The 24,401-nt window shown below is 41.1% G+C and overlaps 1 protein-coding gene across 7 annotated transcripts in view; it reads right to left on the bottom strand.

Moving 5' to 3' along the window:
• Positions 1-22,257, bottom strand: part of Wipi2 (WD repeat domain, phosphoinositide interacting 2) — a 38,528-nt gene extending 16,271 nt beyond the window's left edge. The window contains exons 1-4 of one of the 7 annotated variants that reach the window (XM_046453743.2): positions 22,042-22,257; positions 19,765-19,818; positions 15,094-15,176; positions 258-427 (exon numbers count right to left, since the gene is read on the bottom strand). In XM_046453743.2, coding sequence (XP_046309699.1) covers positions 258-427; positions 15,094-15,176; positions 19,765-19,818; positions 22,042-22,115 — 381 coding nt within the window. In that variant the 5' untranslated portion in view covers positions 22,116-22,257. Of the gene's footprint in view, positions 1-257; positions 428-11,628; positions 11,690-15,093; positions 15,177-19,764; positions 19,819-22,041 lie in introns of those variants that run through there. The other 6 variants (XM_046453739.2, XM_046453738.2, XM_046453741.2 and 3 more) reach the window with 6 other exon arrangements.
• Between the last annotated feature and the right edge of the window lie 2,144 nt (positions 22,258-24,401).

The raw sequence follows: 24,401 nt of genomic DNA, 5'->3' as shown, positions 1-24,401 counted from the left end.
CTAAGCATTTTATGGCCTATGCTGCTTTATTAAGAACTAACATTTAAAAAGCAAAAGAAGGTAATAGGTAAATAAAGACTATGACATCTCTGGCTAAACAAGGGTGTATGTCATAAATGGGACAGTCTGAGCAAAGCTGGTGAAATGAGCGCACACAGCAATGCGTCTGGTAGAGTGAAGATGCGTCCATACAACATGGGAGGAGGGCCACGGGCCAGGCCATGCTGGAAGCACTCTTGCGGTTCTGACTCTCTCACCTGCCTGTTGAGCTTCACAGCCAGGATGGTGTTAGAGTAGCTGTAGTTGCAGATCTCGGTCCCCTTCTTAAAGTGGCAAACCTTTAGCTTCCTGGGAGCCTTGAGACTGACGATGGCCACTAGGCTGCTTGAGAACAATCTCTCTACGATGCACACATCTTCAGTGTCAGCTGCCATCAGGAAAGAAACAAACACATAGATGTATATTTCTCCAAGTAAACAGGCAAAACCTGCTCTTAAACAAATGCACAGCGAAGTGGCCCATGAGGTAGAGCTGCACAAGACAGTGGGGGTGGGTGGAGTGGCGTTCTGATCATCTGGAGCCAGGGAAATGCTGTCACTATATGTGAGGACCATGCCCCTATGTGAAAATTCACACAAAAGGCAAATTACAGAATTATTTAAAAGCATTCTGTTGCTGGATGTCAATGGTGTGACTTAAAAACATACTAGTTAGTTTAGAAAACCAAACTATAAGATCAACTGAAAGAGGGCCCACCTCATTAAGACACAAACCATAGAGGATTTTTCTTTTCTTTTTTTCATATGGAGGACTGAACTCAGGGGTGTGGTACAGCTACCACAGAGCTACATTTCTAGCACTTTTAAAATTCTTTTAAATATTTTGTTTTAGTTTTAGGTGGACACAAGTCTTTATTTTCATGTGGTGCTGAGGGTCAAACCCAGTGCCTCACCCGTGCTAGGCGAGCGCTCTACCACTGAGCCACAACCCCAGCCTCCCTAACCCTTTTTATTTTGAGACAAGGTCTCATTAGTTGGCCTCAAAATTGCAATCTTCCTGAAATCAGCCTCCTGAGTTGCTGTGAATAGAGGCATGTGCCAATGTGCCTGGCTTAGGGATGGCTGTTAACTTTAAAATGGTTTATCTTATGTTTTTCAACTTTACAATGGTGCAAAAGTGACCAGCAGTTGGGAGAACCTACACTTCTAAATCTTGAGTTTGGATCTTTCCCTGGATTAGTGACATGTAATATATTTTGTTGTGATGCTGAGCATCAACAGCAAGCTGCAGCTTCTAGTCAGTTCTATGATCATGAGAGGAAAGAACCACCCCTATAGGATGCTATGTTGCTTAGTTCAATGTTCAGTATGTCAGATGTAGTCATGTGGTCTCAATGGCTGGTATTTTCAACTTAGGCTGGCTTTGTGGAGAGGTAATCCTGTTGTTAAGTCAAGGAACATTAGTATCGCTCTCTCTTTTTTTAAATGTTTTAGTTTAGTTTTTTTTTTTTTTAGGTGGATACAATATCTTTATTTTTTATTTTTTTATGTGGTGTTGGGGATCGAACTCAGCACCCCGCGCATGCCAGGCGAGTGCACTACCGCTTGAGCCACATCCCCAGCCCGAACATTAATATTTCTAAGAAAGCACATAATATCAATCATTTCAACATGAATTTAACAGTCAAATGTGCTGAGCACTAGCTTAGGCACTAACATACTGGATGTTAGCTAAAGAGCCAGACATATCCAAAGTGGCATAGCACATATTTGTAAAAACAACAACAACAACAAAAAGTAAGGGTTTGACATTACTCAGAATAAATGGGCAGTAAATTCAAGTACACAATTCTGAGCTCTTTAATAGTTGATTCATGGTTGCTTTTACCTAGCCAGCTGACATACAGAACATATTTACTTCTTTCCTACAGCAGTAAGAAAACCTTTCTTCCTAAGATCAAACCCAAAGGACTGCCACCACTGGGGAGAGCCCAGAGCTATGAATCTGGGGTGCAGAGGTACAGCCTATGACGTCTCTGCCTGGCTGCAGCCACAGAAGGTGCTAACTCTGCCAGGATCTGACTTGCAAGGAAGGGCAGAGCAGACGCGACCCTGCTGGCTCCTGGAGGCTGGACCTTCCCAAGGGCCTGATGTACAGCAGCATCCAGCCACTAGACCAGACAAACTCAGAAGAGACAGATGCAGATGCCAATTATCTGCAGCACAAAGAATCTCTGAGGACCAGAGGCTCAGGTTTGGTGACTGGCCTCTTCTCTCCCTCAGGAAACCAGCAGGGATGCTAGTCATGACAATAAGTTGCTGGGAAGGTAAGGTATTAGGAGGGTCAGGAAGACAGGTCTCCAGGGGCGGCCCCAGCAGGCCACAACCTTTGCATTTGCTCTAAGGCAGCAGCGGCATGGGCTGGGCTGAGGGCCTCCATTGCTACCAGCCATCCCTTTTGGACTCTTCCTTCTTACAGCTTACTCTCTTTGGAGTTTCACAGGTTGGCTACACTTAACTATGTCCATGACCTTGCTTCCAGTGTTTACCAGTCCTAAGAGCATTAAGGAACAGAGCTCCCGGCTGGGCCGACAGGTAAGGACCAGAGGACTGGCTGAGTGCAGGTCTAACATTGTCCAATGCAGTGAAGCAGCTCCTTAGATACTGGGTGAATGGCAGAAAGTGGACCTTGGGACTGACTGTGGCTATTTTCAAACTCTTCAAAGCATTTTGAAAAACAATCTCTTAGGGGCTTGGGGCTGGGGCTCAGTGGTAGAGAGCTCGCCTAGCACATGCAGGACCCTGGGTTTGATCCTCAGCACCACATAAAAATAAATAAAGGTACTGTGTCCTACTACAACTAAAAAAATAAACATTTAAAAAAAATCCCTAAACTGCATCACCTCTAAAAATGGGCTAATCTGTGGCATTTAATTAGCAAAACTGCTTTTGGTGATGTTAGCTGCTTTCACTCTATTATTTGTACTGGCCACGTGGCTGGACTGGGGCTCCATGGCGGAGCGCTTGCCTAACATTGTGAGGCCCTGGGTTCAATCCTCAGCACCACATAAATATAAAATAAAGACATTGTGCCAACCTAAAACTAAAACTAAAAAAAAAAAAAAAAAAAAAATTTTAGAGACCAAGTGCCACTGCTGGATGTCTTGGTAGATACTGGGGATTCAACAGTGACCTGGGGAGGAGGCTCAGGAAAATCAGTGTAAAAATTAGATTCTTGCTTTTGGCTCCACTGTAACCAGCTGTGAGGCCAGGAATCAATTTCCTCAATGGTGAACTAACAGTCAGACTTCCAGCTTTATGAATGTTAGGACTAGGACAGATTATAGGAAACCCTACCCTGTTCTATATAAACCCTGTTTTTTTTTTTTTAATAAAGCTTCCCCCCCCCCTTTTTTTTAAGAGAGAGAGAGAGAGAGAATTTTTTAATATTTGCTTTTTAGTTTTCGGCAGACACAACATCTTTGTTTGTATGTGGTGCTGAGGATCGAACCTGGGCCGCGCGCATGCCAGGCGAGCGCGCTACCGCTTAAGCCAAATCCCCAGCCCAAACCCTGGTTTTTAATTAAGAGTAAATTTTATTTAAATTCACTAGTCCCTTAAATTATATCAGGAGAGAAAGAGCTCAGTTCCAAATTCAGATGATCCTCACAATTCAGATTCTGTATTTGTGATCCTGCCTCTTGCTAAAGTTTGTTTGTAAGCCAAACTCATGGGGCTTTTCAGTCACTCTCAAAGACAAAGTGGTGAAAAACCCGAGTCCTCTGATGGGCATGTGCCCATGAAAGCTGAAATGACAGCAGTGCAAAAATGGAAAAAGAGCACAGGCAGCCCCTGGAGAAGTTATGCTGTGCAGAAGCAGAAATGTGGGGAGGGAATGGAGGGACAGGTATGGTCAAGGGAAGTTTGTCTAGAGGAGCTACTGAACACACTGATAGACGCTGCAGTAAAAACAAGGTAACGGAGGGACCAAATCTCTGAATAAACTGGAAGGTGAAGGGATTTAGCAGAAGGATTGGTTTTAATACAATGGGAATCCCCTTTTCACAGCTGAACAGAGGGAAGGAGAGGAGATGGGACCAGATATAGGTGGGTGGTCACCTGGAGAAGAAAGGAGAAGGGACTCTCTGCGGAAGCACTAGCTCCTCTCTGGATCATGTATTTTTACTGGCTCTGAGGACACAAAGGTGGGAGGTTTTCCAAGTAAAGGTGGCCTGAGATGATCACCTCAGCGGGGAGTAGCAGACACAGTTATCAGAACAACCCAGGGCCACCAGCAGGCATGGGCAAGTGTCCACTTGAGGTTGTAGTAATAAATTAAAATCCAATCATCCAGAGAAAAATCATATCAACTCAACAGATGCAGCAGAAGTGGGACAAAATTCAATTGCTCACTCACAGTAAAACTCTAAGAATAGAAAGAAACACTAATGTTATGATTAATGGTAAAAACACTGAATTCTTTTCTGTGAGACCGGGTATAAGGCAGGATGCCCTCTCCTTGCTTTCTACTGGGAGTCTTGCACATTGCAATAGGACAAGAATAAAAAGGTACACGGATCAAAAGGAAGATACTGGGTGTGTGGTGCACACCTGTAATCCCAGAAGCTCAGGAGGCTGAGGCACTAAGCAACTCAGTGATGCCCTGTCTCTAAATAAAATACAAAACAGGGTTGGGGATGTGGCTCAGTGGTCAAGTGCCCCTGAGTTCAATCCCCACTACCAAAAAAAGGAAGATACCACAATACTCCAAAACATAAGCACAGGCAAAGACTTTCTCAATAGGACCCCTAAAGCCGAAGAAATATTACCAGAAGTTAATAAATGAAATGGCATTAAGTTAAAAAGCTTTTGTACACCTAAGATTTGTGAGGCCCTGGGTCCAATTCCCCAGCAATGCAAAAGTGAAAAGAGAACCTACAGAATGGGAGAAAAATCTTTGTTGATCTTCTGACAGGATAATATCCAGAATACATAGAGAACTCAAAAAACTTAGCTGGGCGCAATGGTGCAAGGATGGCAAGTTCAAAGTCAGCGTCAGCAATGGTGAGGCACTAAGCAACTCAGTGAGACCTTGTCTCTAAATAAAATACAAAACAGGGCTGGGGGTGTGGCTCAGTGGTTGAGTGCCCCTGAGATTAATCCCTAGCACCAGAAAACAAAAAACAACACCAAAACCCCCAAAAATCTGATAACTAAATGGGCAAATGAACCAACCAGATTCTTCTCAAAAGAAGAAATACTAATGGCCAACAATTATATGAAAAAATGTTCAACATCTTTAGCCATTAGAGAAATGCAAATCAAAACTACACTAAGATTTTGTCTCACTCCAAGCAGAATGACAGTCATCAAAAATATAAAAAATAATAAATGCTGGAGAGGATGTGGAGAAAAAGGAACTCTTTTAACTGTTTGTGTGACTGTAAATTATTACAACTACTGTGGAAATCAGTATGGAGGTTCCTTTCCTCAAAAAAGGCTAGGAACCACTCTATGGCCCAGCTGAACACCTTTACAACATTTATCCTGAAGAATTAAGTCATCATACTATAGTGATACATGCTATACCATGTTTATAGCAGCACAATTCTCAATAGCCAAATTATGGAACTAGTATAGGTGTCCATCAGTGGATGAATGAATAAAGAAAACATGGTACATAAACACAATGGAGTTTTATTCAGTCATAAAAAAGAATAAAATTATGTCATTTGCAGGAAAATGGATGGAATTTGAGAATATTATGTTAAGTGAATTAAGTTAAGACCCTTATATGGAGCTAGAGAGGAAAAAGGAAAAGAAAAGTGGAGGAATCTCATGAAAATCCAAGGGAGATAGTAGAGAAAGGGGATGGGGGTGTGTGTGGTCGGGGGTAGGGGTACAACCTTAAGGAAACTACAATGTGGATGTGTAATCGATGTGATTCTGCAATCTGTATTTGGGGTAAAAATGGGAGTTCATAACCCACTTGAATCGAATGTATGAAATATGATATGTCAAGAGCTTTGTAATGTTTTGAATAACCAATAAAAAAAATAAGAAAAAAAAGGAAACTACAAAGCAACCATTAAAATTAATAAATCAAATAAACAAAATCACAGGATGCAAAATTAAAAAACAAAATGAATCTGGGGGTGTAACTTAGTGGGAGGGCTTACTTAGCATGCACAAGATCCTGGGTTAATCCCCAGCACCACAGAGAAAGAATTTTTTTTTTTTTACAAAAATAGAGTATATTTTTATGAGCTAGCATTAAACAACTGGAAATGAAATAAAAATTGCATCTGCAATACTACCTAACTGTAAATTATTAGAAATAAATTTAATAAATGATGCAATACTTCCATACCAAAACGTACAATACATTACTAAGACGAAGAGCTAAATGATGAGAAAATATAACAGGCTCATTGACTGGAAACTCAATATTGTTAAGATATCAATTCTCCTCAAAATGATTTCTGTGTTTAACGCCATCCTTAGCATTCTGTAGACATTGAAAGCTACTTTAAAATTCTGTATGGAAAGGCAAAATAATCTAGATCTAGAACACATAAGACTAAGTTGAAAAAGAACAAAGATTAACAAATAAACCAATGGAAGAAAATAAAACGCCCCCAAATAGTACCACACTTACAGGACTGTAATATAGGTCCCAAGTGATCCCACAAGAAAAGAAAAATCTTTTCCACAAATGACGCAATAGGAATCCATAAGGAATTTAACCTTGATTTATACCTCATGACACACACAGAAATTAATTTCAGATGGATCTCACTGACCTAAACATAAAAGAAAACTCTCCATGCACAATTCCAACTATAGAACTTTCAAAGTGCATGTAAAAAAAGAGCTTCATAACTTGAGGGTAGGCAAAGGTTTCCTACATAGGACACAGAAAGCAAAAACCTTAAAAAAAAAAAAAAAAAGAAAATAAAGAAAAATCAAAATGTAAAAGATCTATTACAAAGCCAATAAAATTAAGAAAACAGGCAAACTAAGCTAGAAAAAAGAGTCACAAATCATTTTGAATGAAGGATCTTTATCTCCCAACTCAATAAAGCAACAACCAAATCTAAATAGGGGGTTTCAAAAAACATATGCAAATGGACAACAAACACACCAAGTGTTCAACATCATTAGTCACCAGGGAAATTCAAAGTAAAATCACAATGAGGAGTGGGGTGCACTCACTGATAGAGTGCATGCTTAGCACACAGCAGGCCCTGGGTTCCAACCCTGGCACGTATGCACACATATAAGAAAGACTAAAATCAAACAGTGATACAACACCAAATGTTAGTGGGCACAGAAACCGGTCTCTCAGCATAGATAGGAATACAGATGATGATACCCACTTGGGTGAAAGGTCTGGTAGTTCTATAAAACTGAATACTTTATCTACTCAACAATTCCAGTAAGACATTCACCCAAGATAAATGAAAACATATGCCCCAAAAAACTTGTACAAGAATGTTCCTAACAGCTTTATTCATAGTAAGTTGAACTGGGAAGAGCCCAGATGTCCATCAGAGAATATATATTCATATACCAAGCACCTGAGACATGCAAAAATATCAACAGATCTCAAAAACACTTATGCTGAGCAAAAGAAATGTCAATGAAAGAGTAGATGGTACATTCTGTATGAGGTTCAAGGATAGATAAAGCTGAAGTGGTAGAAAAAACACTGGTAGCTTCTGGGGGCAGAAAGGAGCAGAACTCTACCGGGAGGGAGTCTGAATGGTGCCTTTTGGAGATGGTAAACTTCAAGAGGGCTTACCAAGGTGTGGGTGTGTGTCAAAACTCAGAATGTTTGCTTAAGATTTGAGCATACTATTGTGTGTAAACTTTACTTTTTTAAGGGAAAAAAAAAAAAAAAAAAAAACCCAAGAAAACACTGAACTCCACTTGGTACAAGGAGCGAGGCAGTGCTTGGGTACTGTGATGGTGTCTGTGATGCACTCTGAAGCGCACACACACTGAATGAGTTGGATAATGGCCTGTGCTGATAGGACTAGTGACAAACTGCCACCAACGCAGTCTAAACTGAGGATAGATGGGTGTTTGCTGGAAAGTACTTTCAACTTTTGTATGGAAATTTCCATTAATAAAATCTTGAAAAAAGAAGAGGAAGTAATGTAGTCAGTTATCTCAAAGAAACACAGAGGGAGAGGATCTCTGGGTCGGGGTGTCTGCTCATCTTCTCATCCAACTATGATTTTGAAATGATTTTTCTGAAATTTTTATGAAATAAAGTAGAGGATATTTCTTTCAGAATTTTTAAAATGAGGAATGAAGGCAGGAAAACTCTTTAGCGATAAACATTCATAAGAGTAAAATGAAATAAACCTCCATCTGCCTACCACCTAGATGAACACATTAACTATTTTTTTTTCCTACCTGAGTTTCAAATAAAAGCTCATCTTTTTTTTTTTTAATTTTTTATTGTGGGTTGTTCAAAACATTACAAATTTCTTGACATATCATATTCCACACTTTGATTCAAGTGGGTTAAAAGCTCATCTTGATCCCTCAGTGCTTTACTAAAACCCTCTAAACAAAGAAGGACACAGGAAAAATGTTTTTTCCAGGCATGAAATGAAAGTGGAAGACTTTGTAAATCAAAAAATCTGCAGGTGGATAGAGAATTCACTGTAAAACATGGCACCAAGGTACTGGAGGACAATGCTGAGAAAAGTCTTAACAGGAGTGGGAGGATGTTCTGGTGGTGGAGCCTTACAGGACCAGACTGAGTCATGCCTTGGAATGGTGAAGACAGACATAAGTAAACAAGGTGAAAAAGCAAATGACACCCCAGAAAAAAGTATTTGCCAACCACAACAAATGGCTTATTGCTTTAAATCTATAAGACAAATAACCCAACAAAAAAGCAGGCAAAGAAAACAAACAGGCAGTTACCTAAAAAAAGGAAAAGACAGCAAATGAGTACATGAAAAAAAGAGTTCCACTTCCATGGACTGGAGAATTGTAAATAATGAAGGCAAATGGACTTTACAAACTTCAGAGTGTGAGTAGGAAATCACATGGTGATGCCTAACCTGGGAGGGGTGTGAGGAAGCAGGCCAGTTCACACCCTGGCAACACGCACATAAACACTACCTTTGCTAAGGGCAGTGAGGCAGTGTCCTTCCATTTTAAAATGCATACTTCCCACTCCAGGAAGCTACAGTACAGTTATGCTCACAAGTGGGCAAAACAAAGAAGTCCACTTCTGCAGGTCTACTCAAGAGAAATGAAAACATACATTCACACAGGAACTTGTGCACAAATGTTCAAGGCAGCACTATTTACAATAGCCCCTAGATGGAAACAACCCAAATGTCCAGCAACAGATAAACAAAATCATATATCCATACAACACTTCAGTAATAAAAATAAGTGAAGTACTGATACATGCTACAGCAGGGATGAACCATGAAAACATTCTAAATGAAAGAAGCCAGACACAGGATTCCATTTATCTCAAATGTCCAGACAGCAAATCTATAGAAGCAGAAAGTAGATTAGTGGTGATGCAGGGCTGTTGGGAGGAAACAGGGAGTGACTGCTAATGGACTTAGGGTTACTTTGGGGGATGATGAAACATTTTAAAATTAGATTATGGTGGGCTGCACAACTTAGTAAATATACTAAAACCCACTGGATTGTACATTTTAAACAGATTTATATACCATAAGAGATATATAAATTACATTCCAAAAGGGCTGTTAAAAAACACAATAAAAAAAAACTTAGGCAACCTATTGCAGAAATCTGAACTTTGGCTGATATATTAAGATCTGATGCAAGCAAGTAACAAGGGACTCTGTCAAGTCCTGCTGCTCATGAGAAAATGGGCCACACAGGACAGAAATTAAGTGTCAGAGCAGACCCTCCCAGAGACCACAGTCCATGACCTCAAGTGAATATCCTGGGAAATATCCAGATGGGTATCCAGGGTCTGTGAAACCACTGAAATCATACAATACTAGAGTTTTTTGGGGGGAAACATCTGCAACTACCATCAGATTTCCAAGGTAGTTTTTACCAGGAAATGGATGAAGTCAAATGGCGGAGGAACACCAGTGTCTCCAGAATGAACATAGAGCATAATTTAATTATTATATTAAATTTCACACTCAAGAGAACTTTCTAATGCACAAGCATACATGGAACCCACATACGCAGACCACTTTCCACTAAACTACAGACAGCTTGGCCCTTCCTGGAAATAAAATGGTAAACAATGAATTGGGTTAATTATGAAAGATATGACAGTCAAACAGGAAGAAAAAGATACAAGGCTGTGTCACTGCTCAGGATGGCATGGTGCCAGCACACCAGTGCCAGAATGTACTCAGACTGACAAAGAGAAAGTATGAACATGAACTCCATGACCTCAAGTGGATAAGGCCTAGCTTTTAGGACTCATTCTAGGTGGCTTCTGTCACAATTTTTGCCAATGTTCTTCTTAGAGATTGCCTACCTGAAAATCTAACTTAGAAAATTAATTACTTGATTGAAGCAAGAACGTTGCTTTGCTTCTGCTGGCAGAGTTTCTAGCTGGCAGTGATAAAGCTCCTAAAGTGGGAGGAACAAAGCCATTAAATAATTGATAGAACACACTTCCGCACAAGCCTGTTGGATGCCTGGAGCTCTATGGGGATGCAAGTTAAGAGCCCGATATTCCATTACAACAGATTCAGGCAATGAGGGGCTACTAGAGTTTCTCCATTACTATAAATCTCACTGAAATTAATATTCCAAACAGCACATGGCCTGTCAAATAGAAATGATTTCAGAAAGCACCATTTCTCAACCCTTAAGATGCAGATGATGGCTGTAAAGTAAATGATGATTAGTTTCTCGGCCAAGCAAGAAGGCTGATAAAAGGGGTTATATGTTGATGGATGCATTTCTATAATTTTCATAGGCTCCATTCACTTCTGCTGAGCTAAGTAACATTCTGCTTGTGTTTTGGAACTGAATGCTTCATGAGGTCTGCTTTCCTAGTTCAGAAATGTATAAAATGCAAAGAACATACAATGTAGAATCTGAAAAAGCTAACTTCTAAACTTTTATAAGTAATACACCCATATCTTTTATCTAATTTGCCTAATAATGGAGGATATTGTTGCAGTAATATTTTAAGAGAAAAGGGACCACATATCTGTGTACTGTTTCTTTAAACAAGAAATGCATCTACAGAGAAAGAATGAGAAAACATATGGAGCATACATCAACAATGGACAAGTTTATCTGAGAGTCTGCAACTTTCCCCTAAGTTTAAAATTACGATAACACAGGCAGCAAAAAAATCTTACCATGCTTCTGAGTAAAGATTTTAGTTTTTGTTTGTTTTCAAGAAATAAAGAACAAAAGCAGTTATCAACCTTGCTTTTCCCCCAAACTGGTTCTGGCTCATTCTTTCCGTAATAGCAACAGACTGAGAGGAAAGATTTGACTTTATGATGTATCACAAAGAGTTGAGAGTACAAGCCAACACTGAGCCCGAACTAAAGTACAGATATATGAAGCAAGATCCTTTCAGTTTACTTACAGAAGAATGCTAGAAAACAACCTTGATGTTCAGTAGAAAACTAACCTGTTTCGTGACAGACATTCTTTTCTCTACTCAAAGTGAGAGAGGAAAGGTAGATAATGTTCTAGGGAAAGAACAATAAAACAGCTTTAGTTTAAAGTATTAACTCCAAAAAATACATTCCATCTATTTTAAAGTACCAAAGTTCACTAGGTGGAATACAGAAACTAATATTCCTCCTTAAAAAGACACTACTAAGACATTAGATTAGATTCCACCAAAAGCCAGCAAACTTTATGTTGAGAAAAAATAAAAAATAAAGGTTTTTATACTCTTATACCCTTTCTAAGAATTGGGCCTCTAAACAAAGTCAAATTGAGAATTTCAAAACAGATGACTACAGTGACTATGGCAACAGTTTAATAGGGCATTTCATTTGGATACAGACTTAATAAATGTCCCAGCCATTCATAAAAGCCAGGGATCCACTTCCAGAGATAGGACTAGTCTTCAGGAGGGAAGATCACATTTGGAGAGGTTCAGGAATGCTCACATCAGCAATCACTGATTCACACCTATCTTATCACCCAGATCACACCTTCAGCTCTACCTAGAAGAAAGGCTCTTTGGGAAGATTTAATAAGCACCAGGAGGCAAGTCTGAGGACAAAAGGGAGTAAAGTAGTGAGACAGTCAACAGGAGCCAGGCAGGGATGAGTCTGAGGCTTGGTTTACTGCTCTCCCTAAGAGGGCCTTACCTTGGGGTAGCAAGAGGAACTGCAAGGAGTTGGACACTACACTGTGGAGGGGAGGACACAAAAAGGTTCACCTACAGAGAGGAACCAGGGCCCCTCACCTCCTAGTGGGCCATGAGAACACTGTACTTTCAAGTAAGCGGCACAAAGCAATCCTAGTGTCTTCACCTTATTTTATAGGTGAAGGGGTGTTGTTTATGTCTGTTTGCTGTTGATTGCGTCCCCCCACCCAAGACTTGAAACAAACACTTCTGGTCCTCTTCCATTTAGATGCAAGTGTCATGGAGGTGGAAATGCTGTCATTCCTGTCTCCAACCACCAGAACAGGCTGGCTCATGCAGGTCCTCAAGACTAGAACATTCACTGAATGAGTGCACACGTGTGAACATGAGACATCTATTCACACAAGCTTGGCGAACCTCCCATTCTTGAGATAGTAATAATAAAAGTGGAATTCCATAATGGAACATAAACCACAGAGAAAACAAAGCTGACAATATTGGAACACTCAGAAGGAAATTCTGGCGGGGTCCGGCATTTTGGGGAACCCAGTTACCCAAAATCTTAATGTTCATTGCAGAGAAACAAAATGATAGTCAAGTCTCCCCTGAACCCATATCCCAGTGTGATAAGTTAGAAGTGGCATAGTGTGAATACTACACTCCTTACTTCCCCCAAGCAAGGATCCTTAGCTTAGGTCAGGGCCACAGCAGATTAAGGTCTGCCTAAAATGTAAAATACAGAGAGGGAGAAAATATTTATAAACCACATATCCAACAAAGGACTAGTACCTAGGATATATAGAGAACTTACAATTCTTAGCAAACACAAAGCCACACAATGAGATAGTACTGTACTTATCTATCAGAATGGCTGAAAAAAAATAAAGGGGTAACACCAGATGCTGGTAAGGATGTAGAGAAATCAGACCACTTACTATCGGTAGGAATGTAAAATGGTACAGCCACCCTAGAAAACAGTTTGACAGTTTTAAAAAAATGTACACGTGCAATATCATATGACCCAGCAATTGTTCTCTTGGGCATTTCAAGAAATGAAAACTCACGTCCAAACAAAAACCTATACGTGAATGTTCACAGCAGCTTTATTTGTAGAAGCCCCAAACTGTAATAGCCTACATGTTCTTTCGTCAGGTGAATGGTTAAACTGTGATACAATCATACTGTGGAATACTACTGGGCTGCAAAAGGAAGAACTGTTGACATATATATAAAACAGCTTGGATGAATTCCTAAGAAATGTGCTGACCAAAAACATCAATCAAAAGATTATATTCTTCTGCTATGGTTGGATATGGTTTGAGTGTCCCTCATAGGTTAGTTTGTTGGGGGCTTGGTTTCAAGGTGATGCTTTTGTTAGGTGATGAATCCTCTAAGAGATGGTGCCTAGTGAGAGGTCCTTAGGTCACTGGGGGTCCTACCCTCAAAAGGCATTAAAATAGTTCTCTCAAGAGAGAGTTGTTATAAACAGTGCAAGCCTGGCCCTACCAAGTCTTTTTGGCTTCCAGGTTTCTAGATGTGATTGCCTGCTCCCTCATGTGCACACATCATTGTGTAGCCAGGAGAGCCTTCACTACAACTGAGCCAATGCAGTGAAGTCCTTTTCTTCGTAAGTTAGCTTATCTCAGGTATTTTGTTATGAAGAAAAGATAGCTTATCTCAGGTATTTTGTTATAGTAATAAAAAACTGACTAATATCATTTTCAAACTTAAGAAACTAAGATCAGTAACTGCCAGGGATTAGTGATGGGGGATGGGGTTGTGGAAGAGAGGCTAATGTGGTTAGAGGGCAACTGGAAGATCTTTTGGTTTTAGAACTGTGCAGTATCTTCACTGTGGTAATACAGCAATCTCCACAGGTATTAGGAGTATACAGAACTTGAATGCAAACAAATAAGCACAGGTAAAACTGGAGAAACAGGAACAGGAAAGAAGGACATCAATATTCTGACTATGACATTATACTAAGGCTTTGCAAGATGTTATCATTGGGGGAAACTGGACAAGGGGTACAAGGGATCCACATTATTTTTTGTAAATATACAAGCATCTCCAATTATCTTAATTAAAAAATTATTTATGGGGAAAGATTCAAACCTTTCCATTGTAGTCTCCCTGGGTCTATACCTTCAACTATTTTTTCACCAAGTATTGTTTTACATATAGTCATTGTTTTCCAAGACTGAAAACAATCTTAGAGACAGGCCTTATTTGTTTTGGAAAAAAATAAAAAGAAACCGAGGCCTAGAAATGAAGTAATCCCCTAAAGCTAGATAGTAAGTGGCCAAACAAGCAAAGCACATAACCCTTCTGCTACTCCACACTACCTCTTTGATTCGTAGGCTACTCAAGTGCTATAAAATGACAACTTGAGAAAACAAATTGTTCCTGCAGGAGCTATAAAAAATTTTCAATTTTCTGGAAGACCTTTATAAGAGTAAGCTAACTGTTTTAAAATGGTATTAAAAAGGGAAGAAATTATGGAATAATATATATGGTAAGATTGCCATAAAACAAAATTCTAAATGTACAATTTACATGTACGTAAATGCACAGAAAAAGAGCTAAAAGAATATCTAGAGATTGTCACTAGTTGTCCCTCCCGGGAGACCAATGTGAAAGAAGAGGATTGGTCAAGGGGCATCTGAACTTTAACCACCCACAGTGCTTGAGTTTAAGTCTTCATTCAAATTCAGGTACAACTGGTCTACTTTTTTTTTTTTTACGAAGGGAAAAAAGAAAACAAACACTTACTGCATTCATAGATCTGTTCCAGCTTATCCACAGAAGAAAGGGAGAAAAATTTATAACCGGACTTACTACCAACAGCTAGGGACCTGCAAAAAAGCCAAATTCAGAAATAAGAGCTGATACATGTAGACAGTGATAATGCACAAACGAACTCCCATGTCAGTTAGTAACCAGCATTCCTACCAGAAATTAGCATAGTCCAAGTAATTTCATCCAGTTTATACCAGGTGTGTGGCAGAGGAAGTTGCTATAAAATCAATAAAATATAGACAATACTCTTACATACTTTTTCTGGATATCTACTGTACAGGACAATGGCTATAATAATAAAAATATACCATATACTCAAAACACTTCTCACTACAAAGAAAGTAACTATATGAGGTGATGGATACACCTTAATTAGCTTGATTACATCACTTTATAATGTATACATGTATTAAAGAATCATATTATACAATTTAAATATATACAATTTATCCATTAAACACAAAACTGGGGAAAAGATTAAAATAAAAATACTAAAAAAAAAAAAAACTTACAAAACTCTCAAGTTTGAGATACGAATGAAAAAATGATCAGCCCTAAATTACTGATTCCCTCACAACAAACTGGGGATTCTCAAGGGATACATATAGGGAGTCCACTAGGGTCTGAGAAATAAAGCAAGCTGGCACTGCATTCTAAATTTTAAAGATGTTTACAACCTCTGTGGACTTGGCATCTTTCTGCATTTCAGTAAGCCCTTTCACAATCATGTCTCAATCACCTAGGTTGTATTATGGCTGAGCAACAGGGTGGAAGCAAAACAAACCAAAAAGCTAACTTAGAACGCTGTTGGCTTAGAAAGAGAAGGATCCCTTCTGACAGCTTCACATTTAAGATGCCATGTTAACCACCCAACAGTCCTGCTTTAGCACAGAGGCTTGGAAGAACCTCAGGAGCTCGCCCAACCCTCCCCAGTGCAGGGGACCAGTGACACCAAATGAAGGACTTCCTGATCAAAAAATCCCTCTCTCCCAAATGCAACCGACCAAAGAAAACAGAAAAGAGAAGAAAGCGCAGCCTTCAGAAACAGAAAGAATGAGCAAATAAAGCAGGAAGTGGTGGGATATAGGAAGAATCAGATACTAAGATCACTTTTATTTGTAATGTCTGGAAGAATGTGAAAACAAGTGGATAAACCAGAAGACCAGAAAGAATGAAAATGGACATTTCATACTACTAGCATCTGTACCCCACAATAAAAATGAGAGGTATTTTAATGATCATGTCATCTATTAAAAATCTTTTAGATTTCCAAGTCTTACATGCACATGTGGAAGATATATAAAATGTAAGAAGGAAGCAACTATTAATAAGTCACACTGGTTCAGTCACACTGGTGGACAGTGGGAACAAAAAATTTCTACCAGCTTATATGATTTTTCTTTGCAAAACACTTTTCTATATTGAATTATTTTTTAAAAAATATTTTTAGATGTCATTTATTTGTATGTGGTGCTGAGAATTGAACCCAGTGCCTCACACATGCTAGGCAAGAGCTCTACCACTGAGCCACAACCACAGCCCTATACTGAATTATTTATTTCAGTGAAATAATCAGGTATTCATACCTGGTAAGCATTTTGAAAAGTAGTAGAAAAAAATATAAGCACTTTCAAGGTTAAAATTAAAATCTCAGCAACCCCAGACTTTCAGCAAATTGGTGTTTAATATATTCCAGATAACTATGGTTTGCTATGTTAAGCACCAATCCCTTGCCCCTCCACTATTTATGATTTTTTAAAAAAATAATTCTCAGCTGGGTACAGTGGCCCATGCCTGTGTTTCCAGCAGCTTGGGAGGCTGAGGCAGGAGGATCTCAAATTCAAAGCCAGCCTCAGCAACTTTAAACAACCCTGTTTCAAAATAAAATACAAAAAGTGCTAGGGATTTGGCTAATGTTAAGCACCCTGGGTTCAATCACCAGTATCAAAAATAACTAATTCTCAAATTATATACTTTCCTGTGTTCATTTTTTTAAAATATTTTTTTAGATGTTGATGAGCCTTTATTTTGTTCATTTATTTATATGTGGTGCTGAGAATTGAACCCAGTGCCTCACACATGCTAGGCAAGTGCTCTACCACTGAGCCACAACTCCAGCTCTCTCTCCTGTGTTCTTAAAGCAAGGAAAAGGCAAATTCTTTTGAACTGATGGTTTCATCTACCCAGTATCAAATGGACAGACTGTAGGGCTTTGATAAAAATATTTTCCATGGCTGAGGGTGCAGTTCTATGGTACATGTGCTTAGCATGCACGAAGCCCTGGATTCACTCCTCAGCGGCGCGCACACATGCACGCGCGCACACATGCACGCGCGCACACATGCACACACAATTCCTAACTTTAGTTTTGCTGACAGCTGTCACTTTTCCTCATGACTATATCATCATTAGCAGCTCTTTCCTTTTCTAATTTGCTGATTTGGAAACCAAATCATCAGTTATTAGCATTACGTATAAAATAAGCTTAGAAAAGGCCTTTCCCATGAGCAAGATTAATGAGCCTTAGAATCTGATTCTTGAGTGTGAGTTACCCTGACTCTCAAGTGTGCTCCCCAAAGACAGTTAAAACCAGGCTTTGCCAATCAAGCTTGATGTTCTTACAGATATTCAGAAACTGATTTTGAATACTAAATGCCTCAGCTAGAATCTTAATCCCAAAGCCTATAAAATTTATTGTGAACTCCAATCAGTAAGAAATTGAAGTAAAAAAATCCCAAGTACTTTTCTGAGGTGTAGATATAGTATTGTTGGAACATAAACTTTTATCAGTAAAGGTAGGCAGCTAAAAATGATGTTAACTGTAAGTTGGCTGGGAGTCTAGCTCACAGGCAGAGCACCAGCTGAGAATGAGCAAGACCCTGGGTTCACTGCCCAGCACAAACAAAAGAAAATATTGCCAACACCAGTAATCAGGTCACACCCCTCACTGATTTTGCTTTTAATAATTTCTCTCCATTTGCCTGACCACAAAATGGCAGATATAATAATGAGAAAGGTAGAATAGGAAAGTATGAGATTTACTCTAATGAATAATTTTATTAGCAATAAATGTTTGTGTTTTTCTAAGAGTTAACAGAGTGGTATCTTTAGGATCTTATTGACAATGGGTAAATAAAAGCAAACACACATACAGACCTGTTTGTTTAGTGCTCCCCACCCCCTCCCACTGCATGCCTTCAACTGTGCCTGGTAACCAAATCCAGAGACCCTGACTTGGTCCTTTGCAGAGACTAGGCCTGTCTTTGTTAGAGAGGAGAAGCAAGTGACTGCATCTTGAACACTCTGAACCAATCCTCTTTACCTTCATCATCCCTCTCCTTCTTCCTTCACTTCTGGAGCTGCCCTAGACAGACATTCCTGAGCCTTTCAGGGATTCTGCAGTGATTCTTAGCTTTCTCTAATAGCCATTTAGGATATAGTTTCCTTTAACACTTGCTAGTTTCCCAATTTTGTTGCTAGCACCTCCTTTCTCATTCTTCCCACCCTATGAGTTGAGCCCTTTAAAATATCTTTTATGACATTTATGAGGATTTTGGGAGGGAGCCAAAATAAATGCTTGTGTTTGAGCCACCACGTTTAACTAAAAGTCTCTGTCACTAAATTTAAACTTGAGCATTCAACATCTAAAAGGTAGCAACTTCCACACACACACACACACACACAAAAAGGAAATCAATGTTTTTTTCTTTAACTGCCTTATCTCTTCTTGAACCTGTTCTTACTCATCAGTCCATAAAGGCCTTTCCCTTTCATTATCTTCAAGAAAAGGCCATACTTGATTATGAGATTATGTGGACCAGGTCAACACTGTAAACAGAAAGCAGCTTGTCCCTGCTGCCAAGTGACTTGGTAGTCTTGGCACCCTCACTTAGGACCATGGCTGCTCAGAGTTCATGGCAAAGACAGTACCCCTTCCCCAATGCACATGTCTCACCCCAGATGTGCACCTGGATAGCCCTAATGTCTTTCACACTCATTGGGAGACACACAAAATTCTTTCCTTCACTAAATTTTCTTCCCATGAACTTATCACTGTTCACCCAGAATCCACACCAGAAACTGGAAGTCATCCAGCTTCTCCCTTGACTGCACCAAGCATGACCCATGGGTCACACAAGTCCTGATGTCTAATCTGTCTCCTCCCCACTGGTCACTGTTGGCAGTGTCATTTTCAACTATATCCTCTGCACAGCAGGCAGAATGACCTCCAACTTTAGGGTGGAAGGAGCCTTACAAACCATCTTCAAGTTCCAGATGAGGACACAGTGGAGAGCAGTACCTCAATGAACAGTTAACTGTCAACTGGAAACATAAGAAACACAGTGGAAGGAAACAATCACTACCTCCAGACACTTCAAAACATCAGTCTACAAATACCAGGTTTGGGAAGTCAAGTCCCTTTATTCTATGTCTTTCAGAAATGTTTAAAACTGATTTGGCCACGTCACTAACTTCCCACAAGCTGTTGTATCCACTGGAAAAATTTAGTCCCTGATATTTCCACTTAAGAGGCAAGTGACCCTCTGACTCTTATTCACTGGTTCACTCCATTCTAAAAGCCAAGAAGTGCTTCAATATAAGCCCTCTGTAGCGTCACTTTCAGAAACCAAGATGAAAACCTACCAAGCAAAAGAGAGGCGACCACGAACAGCTGCTCTTGCTGTCTCTTTCACTGCTCTAATTAAAAAACAAAAACAAAAACAAAAACCAGATGGTAAAAAGCAAATAAAACGTATTCACTTTTAGGATAAGAATCATGGGGAAAAAAACCCATAATATTTGAAATATGACCAATATAAGAAGAAAGGAAAAGTTATAGTTTGTGTGGAATGAATATTGTGGTAAGCATTTAAAAGACAGAAGACCAAGTGAAATTACTGTATGACATACATATATGCTATTAAGTGAAATGGCCTCCAAATGTCGTCTTTGAATACAGTAGATGTGGATTCTCAACAGGCACCCTTTGCCTTGCTAAAAACTGCATTCTTCAGTTAAAATAAACACTGGTGTCAGGAAGGGAGGGAAAGGCACGAACCACAAAGCCTTTCCACAAGAACTTTTCTATTTCTTTTTCTATTTCTTTCAAGTGTAGCTTTAAAACAAAATTATAGTCATGATAACCTAACAAACTTTTAGTATAATTCTAACTTACTATTCCCTCCAATTTATGTATATAAAATACATCAAGGACTCTTTGGCAACTCAAAATTCTGACACCAAAATCTTCACTTGAAATAGTAACTTCGAGACTGAGGAGTGGGCAACATATGATTTCCAAGTCTGCAAAGGTTCTACTTCAGGCCAGAGTGACATCTCTTATTATGTAGGGAATCTGGCAGTGCGTTTAAAATAACACAAGACAAAACACGTTCTTATATTTGACTTTCCTCAGGTACTTATAAGTAACTAGTGAAAAGCTGATAAAGTGGTAGAAAATGTTTTGGAAATTCTCTCATTTAGACAAGGCATAAAACTCCATGATACTACTTCTTACTGGTTTCAAAATATAAAGGCTTAGAAACCAAGATCAGAATTGGTCTGAAAGGTCCTCTTCCTTACCTAGATTACTACACAGTCTATCCCAATTATAACAAACTGCAACAGGTTGTCTACACAGTTTTTGCTGCACTGGATTTCAGTCATACACACAACACTACATATTTGTTACTTTTAATCTTTATAGATTACTACATCATTATTTCTAAATTCAACACCTTCAGAATTCTGCTCTGAAGGTAGAGAAAAGCAGAGTGGAAAGAATGCTGGAAGAGCGCTCAGGAGACAGGATTCTACTCCTGCCCTCATCACTGTTAACCAATCGTGAGACTCAGGCAAGCTCTGAACCTTTCTGCATTTCAGTTCCCTGATCTGTAGCTGAAGCAGGTGATCTGCCCCTTTCCAACTCCCAACACAGCCCCAATGTGTGACTGTCTTCCAACATCTCACAACTTTGGGAAGACGCTATTGGGCACCTGTGGCACACCTCCGACCTGATGTTTCCCAATCTACAATTAACTTTTAATTAGGGGGAAAAAATCTCTTTTTACTTTGCTAATTTCATTCTGCCAGGGGCAACCCACTATTTAGTCTGAGGCCAAGTGACCCACTGGCCTCCTCTTTTACATCACTTCCTCTTACTCACTTCCCAAGATGGCTCGCCTCCCTTCCAGGCCCATAACTCATCCTTCCTTCTCCAGTAACCTCATCTATTAACTATGCTCACAGGGCATCCCAGGCAGCCTCTGAAGAATCCGTTTCCGACCCATGTCAGATCTGGACAAAAGCATTCGGAATCCACGGGTTGGCATTAAGGTCTTTTCAAATTGCCCCAAGGAAGAACCACCCCTGGAAGCACTGGAGTCCCCGGGTACGTCTTTCTAACACTTCTCTGGGCTCTCTTTTTCCCTAGGTCGGAGGCTGGGATCATTGCTAAGCTTGTCTCTTGCCTGGAGAAGACGTCAAAGTCACCTGCCAAAAAAGAACAACGGGAGAGGAAGGAAAAGAAATCAAAGCGAGAGAAGGGGCTCTCGGAGGAGGAGGAGGAGACCAGGAGAGAGGCCGGAAGGCGAGAGTGGGCAAAGAGGGCTGAGCCAGGAGGAGGGGGCGGGGACGCGGAGGCCACTCATGCCCACCACTCCGCAGGCGGCCGCCACGGCTAATCGAGTCGAGAAGTTCGGCCCCAACTTTGTGAGAAGCGAGGTCCGACGTCAGCCTCCAGCCAGCAGGTGGAAACAGCCCTGCTCCATCCCCTAGTCGCCCGAGGTGCACCGCCAGAGGGTGCGCGTGGAGGCCCCCCGCAAGGCAGCCTCGGGCCCGCCCTCACCCCGACCCAGCCGAGCCGGCCGCGACCCCGGCCCGGTTCGGTCCGACCCAACCCAGACCCCGATCCGGCCTTACGTATTGTCCTGGTTGAAGTTGGCGAAAAGCAGCTGGCCAGCGCCGGCCTCGCCACTCTGGCTCGCCAGGTTCATGGCTGCGCGCGGCGGGGCGGCCCGTGCGGGCGCGCGCGGGGGCGGGTCTGGCTGCGCTCAGGGTCGGCGTCCGGCCCCGCTCGCCGCCACTCGCTGCTGCGGGATCAACCGCCGCCTCATCCCGGCCCCGCTCTTGTTTATGCTCCGGAGCCGGGGCGTCCTGCGCGCTTGCGCGGCTCCACCCCCGCAACGCACGTCCTCTCGGCGCAGGCGCACGGCCGAGGCCACGCCCCCTCACCTCCGGCCGGGCCAGGGTTCGGGTCAAACACGCACGCGTGGGACGCGCCGTGGCGTGCTGCGGGAGCGCATGCGCCTGGGGAGGAGAGGGTGAACGCTTTCTCGTGCGTGCTGCCGTCACCTTATTAATGCTGAGGGAGCCACCGGAGGCCTCTGGTGGTACAGAGGGCTCGTGCATCCCGTGGTATTTGATGCTCGCTGCAGCCTGGCGTAGAGAATGTCATATCCTCACTTTGTAGATTTCAGATCTACAAAATCATTTGCCAAGTGTTAGATCAGACTTTGGGAAACCACTCTGGGTTCCTGGGACAGGAGTCGACCTAGTCATTCAACAGTATTTAGGAAGAGCCCGGCGTGGTGGCACACACCTGTAATTCCAGCCACTGGGGAGGCCGAGCAGGAGGATCGCAAATTCAAAGCCAGCCTCAGCAATTCAGCAAGGCGTTAAGCAACTTAGATCCAGTCTCAAAAAAATTTTAAAGGGGGATTTGACTCAGTGATGGAAAGCAAATGAAAGGTATTACAAAAAGAAAAAGAAATGAGAGACCTCAACGGACCAGTGATCTTTCATTATTCAGTGGAGGGGCACATTTTTGAAGGGAAGATGGGGGCGGGCTGCAACAAAGATCTGGGTTTTACAGGGTTTTAGCAGGGCCAGGTCATGGGAGGAGTTTTGTTTGTGGGCCCATGGAGGGCTTGTAGGGGAACAGTTGTAACCTTATCCCTTACCAGTCCCTGGGGCCTATGGTCCATATCTGTCAGTGATTAGGTGCCCCTAAATTCAGTAATCCCCAGAACCCCAAACAAAAGCAAAACAACAAACAAACAAAAGCAATGTTTAGGAAGCACCTTCCATGAGAACTAAAAAGCTCCTCCTTTCCCTGAGAAGTTCTAGGGGGGAACATATTTAAGTTACAATAACAAAACTGGGGTACTGTTTTTTGTTGTTTTTGTTTTGGGGGGGCACACGCTTGGGATTGAGTCCAGGGGCGCTTTACCACTGAGCCACATCCCCACTCTTTTTTATTTTGAGAGGGTCCTGCTAAATTGCTGAGGCTGACCTTGAACTTCCTGTCTCGGCATCCCATGTCACTGGGATTACAGGTGTACACCCCCCATCCTGGCTCACCTAAACCATTCTTAGGGGCCAGGGGCTGTGCCATCATAGAAAGCTTCCAGAGGAGAAAAAGCTGAAGTCTGAGTACCAGCCAGAGGTGAGGGACGCACTTAAATAGCAAAGGTCCTGGATGGGAGTGTGACCTGTTTAAGGAACCCCACGCTCAGGTTTGGGTGGGAAGATAGACAGGAGACAAGATTTGGCTGGAGGAACAGAAGATGACCAGATCAGGGTGGGTATTGTTAAGATCCACTAAACAAGAAATTGATCTTTTTCCCAAGAGCAATGGGCTGCCACCGATAGTTAGGCAGGAAATAGGATCAAATTTGTGCTTAAGAAAATTAATCTTAGTCATAGGGTCAGGAACAAATTACTGAGAAAAAGAAGATGGTTGAAAAAAGAAATAAATGTCCCCACCTCACAGCACACTCAAATGAATTTGAGCATGTTAGCCTGCACAAGGCCCTCTGCTGGATCCCCTGCACCTCCTTCCCTACCCCCCAAAAGGGTCAAGAAATTTATTTTAGATGGATCACCGACTTAAATTTAAAAGGTAAAAACAAATAAGTTTCTAGAAGCAAACATAAAAGAATGCCTTCATGATTTGAGGTACATCAAGTCTTCTAAACAAGAACTTAAAAAAAAAGTACCAACCACAAAGTAAGAGAGCTTCATCAAAATTAAGAACATGTCTGTAATTGCAGGTGACAGAGAGGCGGAAGGGTGGCAAGTTGGAAGCCTGGCTGGGCAACTTAGCAAGACTCTGGCTCTAAAATAAATTAAGGGATTGGGAATGTAGTTTAGTAGTGGAGCACCACTGCACTGGATTCAATCCTCAGTACCACGAAAAGAAAAAAAGAAGAAAGCAAGCATCCATAGGTTGAAAAGGAAGCCTCAAGATAGAATAAAAACATTTGCAAAACACACTTTTG

This window comes from Marmota monax, unplaced genomic scaffold (assembly GCF_021218885.2).
Source record: "Marmota monax isolate L192 unplaced genomic scaffold, Marmota_monax_Labrador192_F-V1.1 WCK01_AAM20220418_F8-fsc00148, whole genome shotgun sequence".
NCBI classification, from domain to species: Eukaryota; Metazoa; Chordata; class Mammalia; order Rodentia; family Sciuridae; genus Marmota; species Marmota monax.
This window is presented reverse-complemented; position numbering and strand designations above follow the sequence as displayed.